The 12,550-nt window shown below is 42.2% G+C and overlaps 1 protein-coding gene across 4 annotated transcripts in view; it reads right to left on the bottom strand.

Annotated features, from left to right (window-relative positions):
- The window catches only part of ttll5 (tubulin tyrosine ligase-like family, member 5), a 90,803-nt gene that overhangs the window by 4,354 nt on the left and 73,899 nt on the right, over window positions 1-12,550 (bottom strand). For all 4 annotated transcript variants that reach the window (XM_020488036.2, XM_020488037.2, XM_031828980.1 and 1 more), the window contains one exon: window positions 12,448-12,533. In XM_020488036.2, the coding sequence (XP_020343625.1) occupies window positions 12,448-12,533 (86 nt within the window). The remainder of the gene's footprint in view (window positions 1-12,447; window positions 12,534-12,550) is intronic.

Below are 12,550 nucleotides of genomic sequence, written 5' to 3'. Positions count from 1 at the left end.
AACTCAGTGCCTCTTTGCTTGACATCATGGGAAAATCAAAAGAAATCAGCCAAGACCTCAGAAAAACAATTGTACACCTCCACAAGTCTGGTTCATCCTTGGGAGCAATTTACAAATGGCTGAAGGTACCACGTTCATCTTTCTGAACAATAGTACGCAAGCATAAACGCCATGGGACCATGCAGCCGTCATACCGCTCAGGAAGGAGACGTGCTCCGTCTCCTAGAGATGAACGTATTTTGTGCGAAAAGTGCAAATCAATCCCAGAACAGCAGCAAACGACTTTGTGAAGATGCTGGAGAAAACAGGTACAAAAGTATTTATGTCCAAGTAAAACGAGTCCTATATTGACAACCCGAAAGGCTGCTCCACAAGGAAAAAGCCACTGCTCCAAAACCACCATAAAAAGCCAGACTACGGTTTGCAACTGCACATAGGGACAAAGATCGTACTTTTTTGAGAAATGTCCTCTGGTCTGATGAAACAAAAAATAGAACTGTTGGCCATTATGACCATTGTTATGTTTGGAGGAAAAAGGGGGAGACTTGCAAGCCAAAGAACAACATCCCAACCGTGAAGCAAGGGGGTGGCAGCATCATGCTGTGGGGGTGCTTTGCTGCAGGAGGGACTGGTGCACTTCACAAAATGGATGGCAGCATGAGGAAGGAAAATGATGTGGATATATTGAAGCAACATCTCAATACATCAGTCAGGAAGTTAAAGCTTGGTCACAAATGAGTCTTCCAAATGGACAATGCCCCCAAGCATACTTCCAAAGTTGTGTCAAAATGGCTTAAGGACAACAAAGTCAAGGTATTGGAGTGGCCATCACAAAGCCCTGACCTCAATCCCATAGATAATTTGTGGGCAGAACTGAAAAAGCGTGTGCGAGCAAGGAGGCCTACAAACCTGACTCAGTTACACCAGCTCTGTCAGGAGGAATGGGCCCCAACTTATTGTGGGAGGCTTGTGGAAGGCTACCCAAAACGTTTGACCCAAGTTAAACTATTTAAAGGCAATGCTACCAAATACTAATTGAGTGTATGTAAACTTATGACCCACTGGGAATGTGATGAAAGGAATAAAAGCTGAAATAAGTTGTTCTCTACTATCATTCTGGCATTTCACAAAGTGGTGATCCTAACTGACCAAAGACAGGGAATTCTTACTAGGATTAAATGTCAGGAATTGTGAAAAACTGAGTTGAAATGTATTTGGCTAAGGTGTATGTAAACTTCCGACTTCAACTATATATATATATATATATATATATATATATATATATATATATATATATATATATATATATATATACAGCCTTGAGTCTTATTGTGTATGACGCTACAAACTTGGCAAACCTGTATTTAGGGATCCATCTTTAAAAAAACACTGCCGGTTTCTGATGTAGGCTAGTTGTTCTGTTTGATTATCTCATTCTTCCCTGCAGATCCTCTCAAGATCTGTCATTTTCAGGTCTCTCCCGAGATGTTAGATCGGGTTCAAGTCCGGGCTCTGGCTGAGCCACTCAAGGACATTGAGACTTGTCCAGAAGCCACTCCTGTGTTGTCTAGGCTGTGGAAAATGGAGTCCACCTGTGGAAAATTAAAATGATTGGACATGATTTGGAAAGGCCCACACCCGTCTGTATAAGATCCCACAGTTGACAGTGCATTTCAGAGCAAAAACCAAGCCATGAGGCCAATGGAATTGTGCTTATGGTCGTTGTCCTGTGGAAGGTGAACAGTCGCCCCAGTCTGAGATCCTGAACGCTCTGGAGCAGGTTTTCATCAAGGATCTCACTGTACTTTGCTCCGTTCATCTTTCCCTTGATTGTGACCAGTCTCCCAGTCCCTGCCGCTGAAAAACATCCCCACAGCATGATGCTGCCACCACCATGCTTCACCGTAGGAATTGTGCTACGTTTCGTCCAGATGTGATGCTTAGCATTCAGGCCAAAGAGTACCATCTTAATTTCATCAGACCAGAGAATCTTGTTTCTCATAGGTGCCTTTTGGAAAACTCCAAGTGGGTTGTCATGTGCCTTTTTACTAAAGAGTGGCTTCCGTCTGGCCAGTCTACCATAAAGGCCTGATTGGTGGAATGATGGGGGCCACTGTGTTCTTGGGGACCTTCAATGCTGCAAAAATGTTTTGGTACCCTTCACAAGTTCTGTGCCTCAACACAATCCTGTCTCGGAGCCCTAGGTACAATTCCATCGGCCTCATGGCTTGGTTTTTGCTCTGAAATGCACTGTCAACTGTGGGATCTTATACAGACGGGTGTGGGCCTTTCCAAATCATGTCCAATCATTTTAATTTTCCACAGGTGGACTCCAAGTTGTAGAAACATCTCAAGGATGATCAATGGAAACCTGATGCACCTGAGCTCAATTTTAAGTCTAATAGCAAAGGGTCTTTATACTTATGTAAATAAGGTGCTTGTTTAATTTGCAAATAATTGCACATTTTCTTTGTCATTATGGGGTATTGTGTGTAGATATATTAAATAAATAAAAATCCTCAATTTTAGAGTAAGGCTGTAATGTAACAAAATGTGTCAAAAGTCAAATGGGTCTGAACACTTTCCTGAATGCAGTGTATATACTGCCTTCAGAAAATATTCACACCCCTTGACCTTTTCCACATTTTGTTGTGTTACAGCCTGAATTTAACATGGATTACATTTAGATTGTGTGTCACTGGCATACACACAATACCCTTTTATGGCAAAGTGCAATTATGTGTTTACAAATGAAAAACATGAAATGTATTGAGTAAATAAGTATTCAACCCTTTTGTTATGGCAAGCCTAAATAAGTTCAGGAGTAGAAATTTGATTAACAAGTCACAAAATAGGTTGTGTGAACTCACTGTGTGCAATAGTGTTTAATATGATTTCCAATGCCTCGTAAAGAAGGGAACCTATTGGTAGATGGGTAAAAAAAAAAAAAAGCTGTCCTTCCTAACTAAAATCAAATGTTATTAGTCACATGCGCTAAATACAACAGGTGTAGACCTTACAGTGCAATGCATAATTACAAGCCCCTAACCAACAATGCAGTATAAAAAATATGAATAACAAATAAGTTACAAGTAGTTAAAGAGCAGCAGTAAAATAACAATAGCGAATCTATATACAGGGTGTACCGGTACAGAGTCAATGTGCGGCGGCCCCGCATAGTCCAGGTAATTGAGGTAATATGTACATGTCGGTAGAGTTATTAAAGTGACTATGCATAATTAATAACGGAGTAGCAGCGGCGTAAAATAGGGGTGGGGGGCAATGCAAATAGCCTGGGTAGCCATTTGATTAGATGTTCAGGGGTTTTATGGCTTGGTATTTTATTAGGGTCCCAAAAGCAGCAGCTACTCTTCCTGGGGTCCACACAAAACATAAGACATAATACAGAACATTATTAGACAAGAACAGCTCAAGGACATAACTACATACATTAAAAAAAGGCATACGTAGCCTACATATCAATGCATACACACAAACTATCTAGGTCAAATAGGGGAGAGGCGTTGTCCCGTGAGATGTTGCTTTATCTGTTTTTTGAAACCAGGTTTGCGGTTTATTTGAGCAATATGAGATGGAAGGAAGTTCCATGCAATAAGGGCTCTATATAATACTGTACATTTCCTTGAATTTGTTCTGGATTTGGGGACTATGAAATGACCCCTGGTGGCATTAGTGTTTGTTTCATGGCTGTGTGTAAGTTGACTATGCAAACAATTTGGGATTTAACACAATGTATCTTATACAAATAAGAAGTGATGCAGTCAGTCTCTCCTCAACTCTTAGCCAAGAGAGACTGGCATGCATAGTATTTATATCAGCCTTCCGATTACGATTAAGAGCAAAACGTGCCGCTCTGTCCTGGGCCAGCTGCCGCTTAACTAGGTCTTTCCTTGCAGCACTGGACCACACAATAATCAAGATTAGACTAAACTAGAGCCTGCAGAACTTGCTTTTAGGATTGTGGTGTCAAAAAAGCAAGAGCATCTCTTTATTACGGCTAGACCTCTCCCCATCTTTGCAACCATTGCATCTATATGTTTTGACCATGACAGTTTACAATCTAAGGTAACACCAAGTAATTTAGTCTCCTGAACTTGTTCAACTGCCACACCATTCATTACCAAATTCAGCTGAGGTCGAGCACTTAAGGAATGATTTGTACCAAATACAATGCTCTTAGTTTTAGAGATGTTCAGGACCAGTTTATTACTGGCCACCCATTCCAAAACAGACTGCAACTCTTTGTTAAGGGTTTCAGTGACTTAATTAGCTGTGGTTGCTGATGCGTATATGGTTGAATCATCAGCATACATGGACACACATGCTTTGTTTAATGCCAGTGGCAGGTCATTGGTAAAAATAGAAAAGAGTAGAGGACCTAGAGAGGTGCCCTGCGGTACACCACACTTTACATTCCATTAAAGAAAACCATTTGAGTTCTATTAGATAGATAGCTCTGAATCCACGATTTGGCAGAGGTTGAAAAGCCATTGCACTCGCATTTTTTCAACAACAGGTTATGGTCAATAATATCAACAGCTGCACTGAAATCTAACAGTACAGCTCCCACCATCTTCTTATTATCAATTTCTTTCAACCAATCATCAGTCATTTGTGTCAGTGCAGTACATGTTGAGTGCCCTTCTCTATAAACATGCTGGAAGTCTTTTGTTAATTTGTTTACAGAAAAATAGCAATGTATTTGGTTAAAACATTAAAAAAATTCCAACAGTTTGCTAAGAGCCGGCAGCAAGCTTATAGGTCTGCTGTTAGAACCAGGAAAGGCCGCTTTACCACTCTTGGGTAGAGAATTACTTTGGCTTCCCTTCAGGCCTGAGGACAAAGACTTTCCTCTAGGCTCAGATAAAAAAAATATGACAGATAGGATGGTGGCTGACTATAGTCACTCCTTAGGAGCTTTCCATCTAAGTTGTCAATGCCAGGAGGTTTGTCATTATTGATTGTTAACAATAATTTCCCCACCTCTCCCACACTAACTTTAAAAAAATGCACTGCTTTTCTTTCATTATTTGTTTTTCCATGCATGAATATAATTGCTTACTGTTTGTCGTGGGCATTTCCTGCCTAAGTTTGCCCACTTTGCCAATTAAATAATCATTAAAATAATTGGAAACATTAGATGATGATGAATAAGCCATCTGATTCGATGAAAGATGGAGTAGAGCTTTAACAGTTCTAACAGTCCGTTTCTTAACAGGTATAGGTTTATCAATAATTGGAAGAAGCAATTTCATAAATTCATCAAGCACAGCATTTGGATGCTCCTCCTTAATCACATCAGACCAACAAATATGTTTAACATCATCCACATAAGAGTCACAGCAAAATCTTTTGTATGATCTCTTATACACTATTTTAGGCCCAGCTGTTGGAACTTTGGCTTTCCTGGATATAGCCACTATATTGTGATCACTGCATCCAATGGATACAGATATAGCTTTAGAACAAAGTTCGACAGCATTAGTAAAGATGTGATCGATATATGTGAATGATCTTGTTCCTGTATTGTTTGTAAACACCCTGGTAGGTTGATTAATAACCTGAACCAGATTACAGGCACTGGTTACAGTAAGAAGCTTCCTCGAGCGGACAGCTTGATGAAAACCAGTCAATATTCAGGTCCCCAAGAAAGTAGACCTCTGTTTACATCACATGGTGGCCTATAGCAATACCCCAAAAGAAAAGGTTTCGATGTGCCAAGTGAACCTGCAACCACAACACTTCAATAACACTTGACTCGCTAGCTTGATGTCCAGCTAGCTAGCAGCTAGGCTAGCTGCGATGCCAAATAGCTCCTCAGACCGGTCCTTGGTCGGCAGGATCACTGGAAAGATACAAGCAGTCCCAGCAACTGATGCCAACTACGTCGCGGGATCCAACATAAGAAGCTAGGTAGCTAGGTACCAAGAACATTCCAATATACTTTTAAACAACAAACTTTCCAAACAAAACCGAGCTCTTCCTCATTCCTTGTGGAGGTAGAAGCTGTTTAGAAGCCTCTTGGACCTAGACTTGGAGCTCCGGTACCGCTTGCCGTGCGGCAGCAGAGAATAGTCTGACTAGGGTGGCTGGAATCTGACAATTTTAGGGTCTTCCTCTGACACCGCCTGACACCACTTTCCTGTAGTCCACAATCATCTCCTTTGTCTTGATCATGTGGAGAGGTTGTTGTCCTGGCACCACAAGGCCAGGTCTCTGACCTCCTCCTTATAGGCTGTCTCGTCGTTGTCGGTGTATCAACTGTTGTATCATCGGCAAATTTAATGATGGTGGTCGAGTCGTGCCTGGCCGTGCAGTCATGAGTGAACAGGGAGTACAGAAGGGGACTGAGCACACACCCCTGAGGGGCCCCTGTGTTGAGGATCAGCATGGCGGATGTGTTGTTACCTACCCTTACCACCTGGGGGCGGACCGTCAGGAAGTCCAAGATCCAGTTGCAGAGGGAGGTGTTTAGTCCCAGAGTCCTTAGCTTAGTGATGAGCTTTGAGGGCATTATGGTGTTGAATGCTGAGCTGTAGTCAATGAATAGCATTCTCACATAGGTGTTCCTTTTGTCCAGGTGGGAAAGGGCAGTGTGGAGTGCAATAGGGATTGCATCATCTGTGGATCTGTTGTGGCGGTATGCAAATTGGAGTGGGTCTAGGGTTTCTGGGATAATGGTGTTTATGTGAGCCATGACCAGCCTTTCACAGCACTTCATGGCTACAGACGTGAGTGATATGGGTCAGTAGTCATTTAGGCAGGTTACCTTCGTGTTCTTGGGCACAGGCACTATGGTGGTCTGCTTAAAACATGTTGGTATTACAGACTCGGACAGGGAGAGATTGAAAATGTCAGTGAAGACGCTTGCCACTGTCTTGGTAATCCGTCTGGCCCTGCGGCCATGTGAATGTTGACCTGTTTAACCTGTCAAGCGGAACCCCGTGACCTATGTTAGGTCACCACCAAGTCACAGAAAAACCCTGCCATTTTTCCAGCCAAAGGAAGGAGTCACAAAAAAACAAAAATAGAGAAAATTAATCACTAACCTTTGATGATCTTCACCAGATGACACTCATAGAACTTCATATTACACAATACATGTATGTTTTGTTCGATAAAGTGCATATTTACATCCAAAAATCTCATTTTACATTGGCGCGTTACATTCAGTAGTTCCAAAACATGCAGTGATTTTGCAGAGAGCCACATCAATTCACAGAAATACTGATTATAAATGTTGATGAAAATTCAAGTGTTATGCATGGAACTTTAGATACACTTCTTCTTAATGCAACCGCTGTGTCAGATTTCAAAACTTTATGGAAACAGCAAACGATGCAATAATCTGAGTACAGCGTTCAGACAACAAAGCAGACAAAAAGATATCCGCCATATTGTGTCGTCAGAAATAGCATTATAAATATTCACTTACCTTTGATGATCTTCATCAGAATGCACTCCCAGGAATCCCAGTTCCACAATAAAATTATTTGTTCGATAAAGTTCATAATTTATGTCCAAATAGCTTATTTTGTTAGGGCATTTGGTAAACAAATTCAAACGCGTGTCCAGGTCCAGCCGAACGTCGGACGAAAAGTTATTACAATATGTTCAATAATATTCCACCTGGAGAATTCCATTGTCTGTAGAAAAGCAATGGAACGAGAGCTACCTCTCATGTGAATGCGCGTGACTGAGATCGAGGCTGCTGCCAGACCTCTGACTCAATCCCCTCTCATCCGGCCCCCCTTCACAGTAGAAGCCTGAAACAACGTTCTAAAGATGGTTGACATCTATACCCATATCCCACTGTGTATTCAATAGGGGCTGAGTTCAAAAACTACAAACCTCAGATTTCCCACCTCCTGTTTGGATTTGTTATACACAGACAACATTCAAACAGTTTTAGAAACTTCAGAGTGTTTTCTATCCAATACTAATAATAATATGCATATATTAGCATCTGGGAGTAGGAGTAGGAGGCAGTTTACTCTGGGCACGCTTTTCATCCAAAAGTGAAAATGCTGCCCCCTATCCCAAATAAGTTTTAAAGGTCTTACTCACATCCGCTGCGGAGAGCGTGATCACACAGTCTTCCAGAACAGCTGGTGAGCTCATGCATGTTTCAGTGTTATTTTCCTCGAAGCGAGCATTGACATGGTTTAGCTCGTCTTGTAGGCTCGTGTCACTGGGCAGCTCTCAGCTGTGCTTCCCTTTGTAGTCTAATGGTTTGCAAGCCCTGCCACATCTGACGAGCGTCGGAGCCGGTGTAGTACAATTCGATCTTAGTCCTGTATTGACACTTTGCCTGTTTGATTGTTCGTCTGAGAGTACAGTGGGATTTGTTATAAGCTTCCGGGTTAGAGTCCTGCTCCTTGAAAGTGGCAGCTCTACCCTTTAGCGCGGTGTTGCCTGTAATCTATTGGTTGGGGTATGTATGTACAGTCACTGTGGGGGTGACGTCATCAATGCACTTATTGATTGTCATGACGCTGGCCTGGGGTTAGGTTTATGACAGTCATAAATACCTCTCCCCCCTGTTTTCCCTCTCTCTATCCTACTGATGTGACTATTGAAAATCCCTTGGTTAACAGAGATTCTGGGAACATCAAAAGGTGGGGAGAAATTAATCATATTTTGGTAATCCGACCAGTTGAACATATGCGGTGGTACTTAATGAATATGATGTCAGTTCGGTTGTGATCTGAGACATTCTCATCAATGATAGGATGACATAAACGGTACAGTGGAAAGTCTACACATTATAATTATCAGATTCACATGGAATTGTTGTGCAATTCAAATGTTTAAATATAAAATTATTGGTGAAGAGATTAAATGTAATTTTAGCTTCCAAATGAGAGATTTGGGTTTTCATAAGGTTAGGGCTCTGCTCAATCAGTGGCCCGCCCCTGTGAAGAGACATGGGCTGTAGACTGTGAAACACACCCTTCTCCCTCCACTATATAAGGCCTTGACGAAAATGTAACCTCCTGTTCTGAGGACGTGAGGACGACGGTCCATACGTTAAAAAGGACTAACATGTCACTACGGAACTAAGCCAGGCAAATCCTTGATGAGAACCTGCTTCAGATTGCAAACGACATTGGACTGGGGGAAAGATTTATATTCCAACAGGACAATAACCCTAAGCATACAGCCAAAGGCAACACCCAGCTAAAGCCCAGACTTGAATCCCATTGAAAAAATGTGGAAAGTCTTGAAGATTGCTGTTCACTTCCGCTCGCCATCTAACTTAACAGAGAGTGAGACAATCTGCTAGAAATAATTGGAAAAATGTCCTCAAATCCAGATGTGCAAAGTTGATAAAGACATAGCCAAAATGGCTCAAATCTATAATTGGCGCCAAAGGTGCTTCTACAAAGTAATGACTAGGGTATTTCATTTTCAATAACTTTGCAAACATTTCTAAAAACACGTTTTCACTTTGTCATTATGGGGTAGTGTGTGCAGAAATAATACCATGAAGTCCAAGGAACTGTCCGTAGATCTCCGAGGTAGTATTGTGATGAGGCATATACTGTGTCTTGGGAAGGGTATAAAACCATTTCTACAGTGGTGCTCTTGGAAATGAAACTACCCAGATTCTGCCTAGAGCTGGACGTCTGACCAAACTGGGTGATATATATATATATATATATATATATATATTTTTTTTTTTCAGGCTGTAACAACAAAATGTGGAATAAGTCAAGTGGTATGAATACTTTCTGAAGGCACTGTATGTTAGAGTTTACACCTCCTCTTCCAATGAACTGTGGGGAGGTCAAAAGAAACTGTCCACCAAATCTATTCATTTTAAAATGTTGATTACTTCTACTTGCCATTCATCTGATAAGACAATACTTTTTTTAGGGAGAAGAATTAGTCTAAGGATAATTCTGAAAATAAAATCAGATGAGGTATTGGATGTAGAAATATTTCTTGAACTTTAAAACGTTTCGGAGGAACGTGCAAAACCAATGGAGAGAAAGAGGAATCCGCTGGCAAAATGTCATGGTACGGCTGTGTTACTTTTCATGGCCAATACAGGTATGAGTGGAGCCGCCCAGGCAGCCACTGGGCAGCAGCCCTTTTCCTGCTGTCCCCTCACCCCTTGCATATCGCCTGGCCCAGCGCCAGGCATCCAGTAGAAAAGGAATTCCAAGTGCAGGTCGAGCTGCTGTATTTGTGCTTCCAAACAGTATTCCCTTTCATTCCCTCTCGGCAGACTGTTTATTTTGGTGCTCTTTTACACCGTGGGGCCTGATGGAGCTGGAAAACGAAAACATCTCCCAGACTTGCAATCCGATGACATGACCGCTGGAAGCAGCTTTTTCTAGCTCAGCAAAAGAGAGAAAGGCCAATATTCCCCTTCCTTTATCCCCAACAGTAATGCAGAAATCAAAATCATAAACAAACACTAATGAAACAAAGCCACCAAACAGAGAGACTGATAAAGAACACTAGATACCTGTGAAAAACCAGGATTTTTCTGAATTGGACAAAAGAAGAATGAGAGTGATGAGTCTTTACTTGGTTCACTTAGAATTGTCTTCAACTGCAAAGTGTCAGCAAAGCAAAACTGGAAAAACCTGGCTAGTAAAGCAAAAACAAAATGGCAGAACTATTACTCTGTACCGGTCTCCTACTAAAACGACACAAGTGCAGCATTCATTTCCTTCTCAAACAGAATACAATAAATCTCTCCTCAGCTGCCTTCTGTGTAGCACCACCCACTTCAAGAGAGAAAGACCATTTGGGACCAATAGGTATAAATATTTTCATAAGCTTTGATAGGTCCTCATTTGAGGAGAAAGCATGAGAGAGAGTGGGCGTTGAGAGAGTGAGTGTGAGAGAGAAAGAGGGAGGAGAAAGTGAGCGAGAGAGAAAGAGAAAAGAGAGACAGCGAGTGTGTGATTAATATTGGCTGACAGCTGATCAGAGAGAATGCTGTCTGTTCGGACCCATTCTAACTCCCTGTCAGAGTGGATCAGAGGAGGCCAGTCACCTCACTACAAAGGGACACTGGGCAGGCAGCGTTCCTAAGCCCCACAAAGCTATGTCCTCTCGAAAAACAAAGGGCATAACACCAGCGATACCAGCGCTGGCTTCAGGACTGCTCCATTCTCAATGCATGGCTAAACCTGGTCCAGGGCTGGCTTGTTAAAAGGTTTGGTACCGACTTTTTTTTTGTTCTCTCCTAAGCTAACTGCTTCGCGTTGTATTGGAGTCAACAGGCATTTCCCCCAACCTGGTGCCCTAAATTATGGGAAAAAATGCATTCATGAAATTCAGGAGCTGCTCCCCACGGATCCAGTTACAGTTATTGATGACTTTATAAGATGTTTGTTAACCTACGCCAACCTTCATACTTTGAAGAGAGAAAATCTGAGAAAAAAATAAATGTTCTGGTGGCACACATTTTTGGGTTGGTGCATAGCTGCTGTCTTTTTCCAGCTCCGTTTGGACAGATGCAGGCTGATCTGGGTTTCTCTTGGTCGGCTCAAGTGTGACGCTCACATGATGAATGGTGTGATACACTAATGTTAACGTATAGAAGGACTATGGAAAAAGGCCCTGATCAGACAAACAGATGTGCATCCGCTAAAACTGCTTAATATCACTGTTACTGCAATAAACTCAACAGTTCCACCAGTCCCTTTCTCAGGCTCCAGGGTGGAAAGAGTTGTGCAACTGCAGGATGAGAAGGCGGTAGACGCGCACACACTCTAAAAGGTATAAGTAACAAAATGTACGATTTGCAGACATCAATCTAAATGGAATAATGTTAATATAACAGCAATAAAATAGCTAAATGCAATACCACAATGAGACCAAAATGCACATACTCCATTTACTATGAAATACCTGCTCAGTCATGTGTGATTTCTGGGGCACAACTGGCCAGGGATTTAGGTGGCTGGACAGCAATTAGGATGGGAAGCACAGCCAACAGCTGGGAATGCCCAAACTGTGTCTATATCCCACCACTAGATCCCATTACAAAAGAGAAATGGCAATCACACTCATCCACTAGCAGTCATCTGACCTCTATAGTTAGATACATGGAGCCTATTTGATCAAACAGCAGATCACCATTGTAGTAGAAAGTTAAGTATTTATACAGTCAGATGCCCCCTAAATCTTTTGAAACAGATCCATCAGGCCTGGATGTGTGCACAATGAGAAGAGCCTTACAATAACTATACTCTTGTCATTGCTTGCAGATCCAGTCTGAAGTAGTCAGGCCAAAAATATCAAAATGGTGTTGATCAGTCCTCGATGGAAGAATGGTCACTATGCCTGGCTGTGATCACTGACACTGGCATGGAGAGGGCATACCATCTGCCCAAGGACTACAGCACCAGTGGGCAAGCAACAGACAGAGAGGGGAGCATGTGTGTGGACTGTCAGACCCACCTGCTTTCCCACACACGGCCTCGTAGACCACATGCTGCGAGTTGGACGTCAGAGCTCCATTGGCTGGGCGTTCTGATGAGGTCTGTCTGTGGGCAGAGACAAG

Source organism: Oncorhynchus kisutch, linkage group LG7, assembly GCF_002021735.2.
Source record: "Oncorhynchus kisutch isolate 150728-3 linkage group LG7, Okis_V2, whole genome shotgun sequence".
Taxonomy (NCBI): Eukaryota; Metazoa; Chordata; class Actinopteri; order Salmoniformes; family Salmonidae; genus Oncorhynchus; species Oncorhynchus kisutch.
This window is presented reverse-complemented; position numbering and strand designations above follow the sequence as displayed.